This window comes from Lottia gigantea (assembly GCF_000327385.1).
Source record: "Lottia gigantea unplaced genomic scaffold LOTGIsca_202, whole genome shotgun sequence".
Classification (NCBI taxonomy): domain Eukaryota; kingdom Metazoa; phylum Mollusca; class Gastropoda; family Lottiidae; genus Lottia; species Lottia gigantea.
In genome coordinates this window covers 165,697-176,246 of record NW_008708415.1, presented here as the reverse complement: position 1 = coordinate 176,246, position 10,550 = coordinate 165,697, and the positions used below count along the sequence as shown (strand labels likewise).

At 33.4% G+C, this 10,550-nt stretch overlaps 2 protein-coding genes across 2 annotated transcripts in view; one reads left to right on the top strand and one right to left on the bottom strand.

The window, feature by feature from the left end:
• Positions 1–41: 41 nt before the first annotated feature.
• On the bottom strand, positions 42–1,656 carry LOTGIDRAFT_174561 (hypothetical protein; the record flags this gene model as incomplete). Its single annotated transcript, XM_009053898.1, has 10 exons — positions 42–154; positions 201–257; positions 304–360; positions 407–463; positions 510–566; positions 613–669; positions 716–772; positions 819–875; positions 928–1,182; positions 1,587–1,656. 10 exons carry the CDS (start codon positions 1,654–1,656, stop codon positions 42–44), a joined length of 837 nt encoding a protein of 278 aa, XP_009052146.1.
• A 4,112-nt stretch (positions 1,657–5,768) lies between these two features.
• LOTGIDRAFT_174560 (hypothetical protein) overlaps positions 5,769–10,550 on the top strand; it is a gene marked incomplete at both ends in the record, with an annotated part of 7,112 nt that continues 2,330 nt past the window's right edge. Inside the window, one exon of the mRNA XM_009053897.1 lies at positions 5,769–6,051. Coding sequence (XP_009052145.1) covers positions 5,769–6,051 — 283 coding nt within the window. The remainder of the gene's footprint in view (positions 6,052–10,550) is intronic.

The window sequence follows — 10,550 nt, the reverse complement described above, 5'->3', positions numbered from 1 at the left end:
TTATATTGATACTTGTTCCATCTGGTGAGAAAGTAAGTTTATCAGGACCATCTGAAATAATAACAATCAGTTAAACATGTTATAGTTTGATCTCTACCTTCTATTATATTGATACTTGTTACATCTGGTGAGAAAGTAAGTTTATCAGGACCATCTGAAATAATAACAATCAGTTAAACATGTTATAGTTTGATCTCTACCTTCTATTATATTGATACTTGTTACATCTGGTGAGAAAGTAAGTTTATCAGGACCATCTGAAATAATAACAGTAAGTTAAACATGTTATAGTTTGATCTCTACCTTCTGTTATATTGATACTTGTTACATCTGGTGAGAAAGTAAGTTTATCAGGACCATCTGAAATAATAACAATCAGTTAAACATGTTATAGTTTGATCTCTACCTTCTGTTATATTGATACTTGTTACATCTGGTGAGAAAGTAAGTTTATCAGGACCATCTGAAATAATAACAGTAAGTTAAACATGTTATAGTTTGATCTCTACCTTCTATTATATTGATACTTGTTACATCTGGTGAGAAAGTAAGTTCATCTGGACCATCTGAAATAATAACAATCAGTTAAACATGTTATAGTTTGATCTCTACCTTCTATTATATTGATACTTGTTATATCTGGTGAGAAAGTAAGTTTATCAGGACCATCTGAAATAATAACAATCAGTTAAACATGTTATAGTTTGATCTCTACCTTCTATTATTTTGATACTTGTTACATCTGGTGAGAAAGTAAGTTTATCAGGACCATCTGAAATAATAACAATCAGTTAAACATGTTATAGTTTGATCTCTACCTTCTATTATTTTGATACTTGTTACATCTGGTGAGAAAGTAAGTTTATCAGGACCATCTGAAATAATAACAATCGATAAAAAGCATTACAAAAACATTTTTATACTTACAGTAAATCTGAACATTAAGTTGTTTTGTAAGTTGTTTATTTAATACAGTATGTCTAACTGTACAGGTATAAGAACCAGTTTGATTTCTAGTACTAAGTGATAAAGGGTTATTTAGAATTGTTGTTGAACCATCTTTAGACCAGGTGATGTTACAATCTGGTTTACAATCAGCTATACAGTTGACATTCTGACTCTTTCCTTCTATAACATCTATATTATCACTAGTAGGGTTAAATATTATATTCTCTGGACCATCTGAAAATAGTTAACAAAATATTAACACATCAGCCTGAATAAGTTACATTTATACAAATCAAAGTAAGTAAGACTTTCCATGGTAGGAATTTCATAGGAAATGACTGACAGACGTAGGTGATGCCAATATAAAAATCAGACATTCCATAATATTGACAATGTTTCTTTTCCTAGTATAAAATCTGTGATCCTTAAAGAATATTTTTAAATGTAATGATTTTCAATGTTTTGTTTTCATTTAATACAATATTATCTTAGCCTTTCTTATATGAATTTCTTGTACCTCTTTATCTAAGTAATAAGCTTATATGTTTGAACAAATTAGTGCAGGGTATCGTTCCACAAAAAATCTTATGAGAGGTTTTAATCCTAGTTTGGTCATTCCACAAAAAATATTAACTAACATTTACGATAAAATTCATTTGTAACCTTACGACAGGTGTAATGTTGACGTAGAGTGAAAATAATATCCATCATGGATGGGCTTATAAAAGAACGAAAACATGGAAAGTCAAAAATGAGTGCACGTAACCCGATAAAACCAATGGAAGCCTTATTGGCAATCTGTGGTGATGCAAATAAAAAAAAAGGAATACAAGATTTTTTGAGATTCAAACAGACAAGTAGTAGAAAAATACAGATTGCCGAAACATCTTATAACTTATATCATTGATCTCATCAAAGATGATATATAACTACGCCTACATCAAGAAGTCGTGTGATTTCGTTTTGTGATTATAATTCATTAATATTACTGATTAACATTATAAAGGAATCTTTGACGTGAGTGGCAAAATCATTGATGGAGTAACTCAGTGAAAAAGTGACAAATGAGGTAGAATTGACTGTGACCTGATGCCACCATAGAACAGTGTGGGAAAAAGTCAAACGAGTTTTCAAAATAATAGTACTTTTAAAAAGATAGCTTGCGTTGCAAGGTAACATACGCCCACTGGCAGCTGTCAGAAATGATAACACAGTCTTTAGTGATTAAAGTATGAATTTTCTCATATTGAAGAAATTTTTATTAGTTTGAATTCAATGATATACATATTTACTGACAGTTATTCATGTGGAGTAATTCCAACAAGTTTTTTCAAATCAATATCAATAACCCAAATACATCAAATTATTAAATCACACAGCTCTAATATCGTTGAAAATTCAAACTTGACCAAGATCTCATCAATAAAAATAAAAGACTTGAAACTCCCCATTCATTTCATTCATCAATATAAAACATCACACAACATTTCATAAAAATCACATGAAATCTGTCATCTCCATTGTGCTTGAACAAATTTTGGAGCATTTTATCTACGTCAAGGGCTATAACTCAAAAACCTCTCATCAAAAAAATCATCAAATTTGAATTTGACCAAGATTTTATCAATATGAATGATCACACCAAATTTTATTAAATCAGTTGAAAACAACTCTCTATTGTACTCACTGCAATATTTTAAGTCAAAGGCAATAAATAACTCAAAAACCTCTCATTGAAAAATCATCAAGTACGAACTTGTCCGAGATATCATCCATATAAATGATCACACCAAATTATATAGAAATCAGTTGAAAACTGTAGTCTCTATCGTGTTCACAAACAAATTTTTGAGGCGTTTTTCCTAAGTCAAGGGCAATAACTCAAAAACCGTTCATCGAAAAATCGTAAAACTCGAACTTGACCAAGATCTCATCATTATACATTATCACATCAAGTTTCACTAAAATTAGCTAAAAACTGTAGTTTCTATTGTTGACAAACCAACAGACCGACGGACAGAGGCGACAGAAATATATGTGCGCATTTCAATCCAACTGATCAATACATAATTATGCAGCACTCGTACTTAACCTATACTTTGACTAATATGAACTTGAGTCAAACTTTAAGTATACACTGCTCTTACTTTATGTAAGTCATGCTTAACATTTATCTTTACTTTCAGCTGTGGTAAAGTTACCTCAGTAGGTGACTTTATCACTCTAAACTTTATTTAGATAAATAACACTGTTTTATAGACCAACAAGCAGTTACTCACAGAATTGTTCAAGATCACTCTAATGTAAATGATAAAATATTAACAACAGCGTATTTAGGCGTTAATTTTTGGGAAATGCACAGCCCCAACACCAAACGCCCTTTGCTAAGTTTGACTACCTCTGTGTATGTACGGAAACCCAACAATAACACAAACAATGAATGCTTAACAATTTCACTTCAAATAAATGTTATCAATGGAAAAAATTGATTGATACATTTTTAAGGTAAAATTTTGCGTTTCCTTGTCAACTGTCATGAGTGCTTTCTTTTTGTTGGTTTTCATCTGCTAGCATTTCTATCTCCAATTCGTATCATGCAATTTGTACAGTCAACTGTCCCAATTGGAAAGAACCACTAGCAAACCACAATGCCGACATACCAATAATTGAGGTAATGGCGGGATAAGAACTTTGTTCACACAGAAAATTGATTTAATCATTTAAAAAATGTAGATCACCACCCTTCTGAAGTCTCAAGCGTTTTATAAATTCACTCTCGTCTAGATCTTCAAAGGGATTGGAGCGGTCTTTAAATCTCCTCTTCAGGTGGTAAATATCTGTAATTTGGTGTTATTGGTTGAAATAGTCCTCCTTTGTTACAATTTCAATCACAAACATTTATAAAGTACGGCTAAAGTCTGCTACCACCCTATCTTAGACTTTACTTTAGATTTGTTCAAAAAACGCTCGTGTGAAGTATGACTTACATCTAAGATCAAGCGCAGCATACCTATATAGTCTGATTTAAGCTCGACTTTGATTAAAGTACAGCTAAAGTTTGAGCGCAGGATACAGCCATTTAAATTTTATGTCTATTCTAAGAAGCAGTATATTAAAAAAATCATTTCAAACATAATTAGTTCTCATTATTTGTTTTGAATCTGCACATAAAAGAAGAATTTCAACACTTACCACTTTTCTGGTTCTGTCGTCTGCTAAAGAGAACTCGTTCTGCGTATGTCTTTTACCGTGAGAATTACTTACGATTTCTTTTAATCTTTAGTCTAAATCCTAATCTTATGACTTTTTTGTGAAAAATTGTAATTGTAAACTTACGATAGCCGTAAATTCATGCTGTAAGCGAAAACTTTCGAAGTTTTGTGAAATGATACCCAGATGTTTCATTTTCATTGGGTAACTTAACTCAAGAACTCATTCTCTAGTTTGAATATGAAAGAGATTAATAAGAGGTTTTTAAATTTTGTGTGTGTATCGGGGACACTAATAGGATCAAACTGCACCATTCCAATTTTAAATCAGACATCTGTGGTTCCTAAAACTGTGTGTTTGATGACATCATTAATCGCAAAATATCACACAACACTTCTGTTTTCCTGTACATAAAAAGACAGGTTCATAAAAGAGATATGAACTCGTAGCAAAGGTTAATAACTATACAAATTTATAGGTCATGTATTCATGTATATGGCATTCTTTGAAGTTGGTGACTCAGTTATAATTGAAGGTAAAGGGCATGAAATTGTTCCATCATAATTTTGATTATATATTTCAATCACATGATTGTTTTTACCACGATCTATTTTGTCAAAGGAGTAAAAAGGCTGACCTATATGGAAGGCGGAATGGCTTTTTATTCGATGTTCTTCATTGGTATTTCTTAATTCCTAATTCTTTTCTTTTAATTAGCACGCTAAATTCAACATTTGTCATTGAAAATTTGTATACAAAAATCATGATTTGTACTGAAAATGAACATTCTTCGACAAACATTCAGTTTTCCAAATATTGCATTAATAGTATTCTTGCAAAAATATCCCCAAATACAAATCTACAAATACAAATCTAGCTCAATATATCTTCAAATGCAAAATGTCAAACACAAATCTCAACTAGCAAATGTTCAAATACAAATGTTTAATAAAAAATCTCACTCAACAAATCTTGCGAAACATTTCACCAAATACATGTCAAATATATTTGAAGGTCATGATTATGACAACACCTGTCGCTGTACAACCATCATAAAAAAGATATAGACTATAGATAGATCTTTAAAAGCCTGTCCTTTTATAGTATTAACAAGGCAAATGTTAATAGCCATCAAATATTCATAGGCTTAGTCTTTAAAAATATTCGGATGTCGTCAAAACAGTTGAAGACAGAAATAGAATAGCCGCTGTGCTAACAACTAAAGTGAGAAAAATAAATGAAATCGCCATTGTGCGAAAGAAGTATAAAGCCTGGATGCAAGCATATGAAGATTTTCTTCTTACGCAAGAAGCTTATCAAAGATCTATGGTTTCAACAGAAGAAGATGAAGATCGAGAAATTCATAAGAAAATATTTCTTGATTTCAAGGGAAAAATGGAACAATGGTTTTTACAGAAAGAAACAATTAAAGAAAAGAAAAAAGAAAAATTGAAGATGATAGACCAATGCAACTAAAAGATCCCGAAGGAGTGAATCTTCAATCTCCTCTTCACTAGCTAAAACTAAATTAAAGAAAGCCGGATTAAATGCCAAAGCTGAATTGCTGAAGAAAGAAACAAGCATTAGAACAAGCTAAGTTCCAGTTGAAAATGCAAGAAGAACAATATGAAATTGAAGAAGCATTGGCTATTGCTGATGCCGAAGAAGAGGTATTAAAAAATTTAGAAATAGAAAATAACATAGATGATAATAATGATAACAATACCCACACACTCCAGGGTAATAAAGACCAAAATACTTACCTACCACAAGGTAATAGTGATAACAATACTTACCTGTCACCATATAATAAACACAGAGCTGAGATTCCTGAAAGAAGTCGTACTAGACGAGAAGATATTGATAGATACATAGACGTACAATCTTCATCAGGTAATAGTCAGAAATCTACAGAAGAAGTTTTGATGAAGATGGTTCAAGAATTAAAACGACCTCCTTCTGAGATAAAGAAATTTGATGGTTCTGGCACTGACTTTAAAAGATTCATGAGTCAATTCCAAACCAAAGTTATTACTAACACTGATAATGAAGATGATCGCATGAATTATTTATATTTAGATCAGTACACTACTGGAAAAGCTAATACAATAGTAATTGGATACAGTCATCTGGATGCAGTTAAAGGTTATCCAGCAGCTGTAAAAGAATTGAATAGACGGTATGGTGACCCAATAGTGAACGCTCATAAATATATAAAGAAGGCTGTAGAGTGGACTGAAATTAAGTCTAACGATGCTAAAGGTTTGGACGAATATGGTGTCTATTTAGCTGAAGTTTTGTATGCAGTAGAAGATATAAAGGGATTGGAAATATCAGGATACTCACATAACTTGCAGAAGATTGTTTCTAATTTACCATACGACATTCAGAAGAAATGGCAAGAGAAATTCCAGCAGCTTATTGAACAAAACACTCTTGCCACATTAGAACATCTTGTAGAACTGGTACGAAAAGAAGCTATTAAGCTAAATGATCCAGTATTTGGGCGTGATGCACTTGCAGCCATAAAGCAATCCTCACATACAGACACCAAGAAGAAAGATACTAGAAGTAGTTATAATGCCAGTTATGCTACAGTTTCAGATGATAAAGAAAAGCACAGTGAAACCACTACCAGTGACCTTAAAGAAAAGAAGATAGAAATCACTACAAGTAAAAGCTGTCTATTTTATAAAAAAGAAGGACATATGATATCAACATGCTATAAATTCAAGTCAATGATAACAGAAGAGAAAATAGACTTTCTGAAACAAAATGGTATATGTTTTGGTTGCTTAAAGCATGGACATATGAAAATGAATTGCAAAAGGCAACATGCACTAAATGCAATAAGAGCCATCCAGATGTTTTACATATGGAAAAAGAGGTTAAAAATCCAAGGGAAGTAACTACAAAAAAGGAGATTACATCTCAGGTTTCATTGCATGAAGAACCTACCTCTCTTATGGGAGCCGGAGCTGATGGTCAATGTACGTTGGCTGTTGTACCAGTTAATATCAAGATGAAGAATAGTAATACCAGAACATCTACGTATGCTTTCCAAGATCTAGGAAGCACAGTTTGTTTCTGTACAGAAAATTTAATGAGACAAATTAGGGTAACTGGTCGAAGAAAAAGAATTAGTTTCCACAATGGGTGTTCCTCATATAATGGATACCTATATGATAGAAGGATTAGAGATTAGTGGTTTAACTATATATATAAATATATACAGTTACCTACTGTTTACACAAAGGACAGTATACCTGTGGAACATCGCCATATACCACAGCAAGCTGACATAGACAGTTATCCTCACCTTAATTCTATACATCTACCAAAGTTAGAAACTGAAATTGGTTTGCTGATTGGCAACTGTGTTCCGGACGCATATACTCCGTTGGAGAGTGCTATTGGTCCTCCTGGTACACCTTATGCCACAAAAGCACGGCTTGGATGGACAATATGGGGTCTAATAAGACCTGAAGATTCATTGAAATTGTATAGCAACTTTATTGACAGAAGAAAAGATTTTGAAGCTGTAGACTATATAGATAACCTAAAAAAGTTAGAAAAAGATTTCCAAAGATATGTCGGGCTTGACTTTCCTGAAAGGACGATTGATGAAACCAAAGAGTTATCAATTCAAGAAAGAAATTTTAAAGATTTTGTACAAAGTGTACTGTCCTATCAGGAAGGGCAGTATTCCATCGACCTACCATTTAGAAATCCTGTTCATCTGCTTAGTAATGAAGAAATGGTAAAGAAGAGGCTCCATAGCACAAAGAAGAAATTGGTTTCAAATCAACAATTTTATGAAGACTATTACAAGTTTATGAACCACATAATTAGTGAAGGATATGCTGAAATTGTATCTGAAGAGAAACCATCCTAGAAAATGAGACAAACTTCGAGTAGTGTTTGATTGCCCTGCTAAATTTGAAGGCATATCACTCAACGACTTACTTAGGCAAGGTCCTAATGTGACAAACAACTTAATTGGAGTCCTACTTAGGAGAACATTGCAATTATGGCAGATATTAAGTCCATGTTTTACAGAGTAAAGGTTCCAGAAAAGGACAGAGACTTTTTAAGATTTTACTGGTGGACAGAAGGTGTGATGACGAAAGAACCTTCAGTTTACCGAATGACGGTACACCTATTTGGAGCTATATCATCTCCTACATGTGCCAATATAGCATTACACCAAACTGCTAAAGATAATGAAGAAGATTATAATCCAGAAGTCATAGAAACAATATACAAGTATTTTTATGTCGATGATTGTCTCAAATCTGTCAACACTACAGAGAAAGCAGTCAGAATGATTAATGACTTGACTGAACTTTGCAGTAAAGAAGGCTTCAAGCTCACCAAATGGATGTCTAATGATAGACAAGTTATACAAACTGTACCCTCTACAGAAAAAGGTTTTGGCAGATCTAGATTCAGATTATGAGAATATACCAACTGAGCACACTCTTGGTGTTCTTTGGAGTCCAGAAGAAGATGTATTTGGATTCAAGATAAATTCAGAAGAGAAGCTAGCAACTAGAAGGGGTATACTGTCATCGGTGTGCTCCATATTTGATCCGTTGGGTTTAGCATCTCCCTATGTCCTGCCTGCAAAGATACTGTTACAAGAACTTTGTAGTAGAGGTTTAAAATGGGATGAAGAGATTCATGAAGAAGATTTGAACACATGGAACAGCTGGCTAGAACATTTATCAGAATTAAAATACCTTACAGTACCAAGATGCTTTAAACCGAACAATTTCGGTAAGATTAAAGAACAACAGATACACCACTTCAGTGATGCCAGCAATAAAGGATACAGGGTTTTATCATACATCAGAATTATAAATGAAGAAGGAAAAATCTATTAGCACCCCTCCAAAAGAAGACCATACCCAAAATGGAACTCAACGCAGCAACCATAGCCGTCAAATTACATCATAAAATTACTCAAGAACTAGATGTCAAATGGGACAACATGTACTTTCGGACGGATAGCCAAACAGTTCTGCCCTATATTGCAAACCAGAGAAGCCGTTTTAATACATTTGTTGCAAATAGACTGACGGTTATACATGAAGGGTCAAACGTCTCTCAATGGAACTACATTAGAACACAGATGAATCCAAGTGACAAATGTTCAAGAGGATTATTGCTGATAGAAGTCACTTTAAGCAATGGGTACAAGGTCCAGAATTCTTATTCACACCTGAGTCAGTGTGGGAAAAGATAGATATAGACACATCAGTATCAGCATATGATCCAGAAGTAAAGCTGGTAGTAAATGTTATTACAGATCCTGAATCACGGATAGAATACTTGATACAAAAAATATCATCATGGACGAAATTGAAAAGAATAATGGGATACATATTTCTTTTCATTAGCAAGTTGAAGAAAACAGATACTTCAAAAGCAGAAGTTAAAGATCACTCAGAGCAATTGCTTATTCAGCATGAACAACGAAAACATTTTCCTAATGAATTCAACAGTCTGGAGAAGAATGAAAATGTGAAGAAGAGCAGTAAGCTTATAAAACTGGATCCATATTTACAGAAGGGAGTAATAGCAGTAGGAGGAAGACTTGAAAGAGCTGACATACCTCAGAGTACCAAACATCCGGCAGTCTTACCGAGGGAATCATCAATTACAGCACTGATACACAGAAAACTTCGTCATCTTGGTAAAAACTCCATGTTAGCCAAATTAAGAGAGAAGTATTGGGTGTTGCAGGCTGTTACTGTGATAAAACAATTAGTGAATAAATGTGTTACATGCAGGAAATACCAAGCAAAGACTGGATACCAGAAAATGGCTGATCTTCCTGTGAAACGTCTTGCTGTAAATGCACCAACATTTAGCCAGGAATAGATTATTTCGGACCCATAGACATTAAAAGAGGACGCACAATAGTAAAAAGATATGGAGTCGTCTTTACTTGCTTATCAATCCGTGCGATACATTTGGAAGTGGCGCATTCACTTGACACGGATTCTTGTGTGCCGTCAGAAGATTTCTGTGTAGAAGAGGAAACGTTAAATCCATATTGACAGATAATGGTACCAATTTTGTTGCCGCGTCAAAAGAGTTATCAGACATTGATTGGACATTTAACCCTCCCTCTAGATCACATTTCGGGGGTACATGGGAGTGGCAGATAAAGACAATCAGGAAGATTATGTTTTCACTATTGAAAGAACAAGTGAAAAACCTGAATGATGAAAATCTTCAGACACTTTTCTGTGAAATTGAACATATTGAGAACAGTCGACCAATATCGTGAAACTCAGATGATCCAAATGATTTGGAAGCGATCACACCAAATCATCTGTTACACCTTAACAACAAAGACAATGTTCCAATTGGTATATTTACCA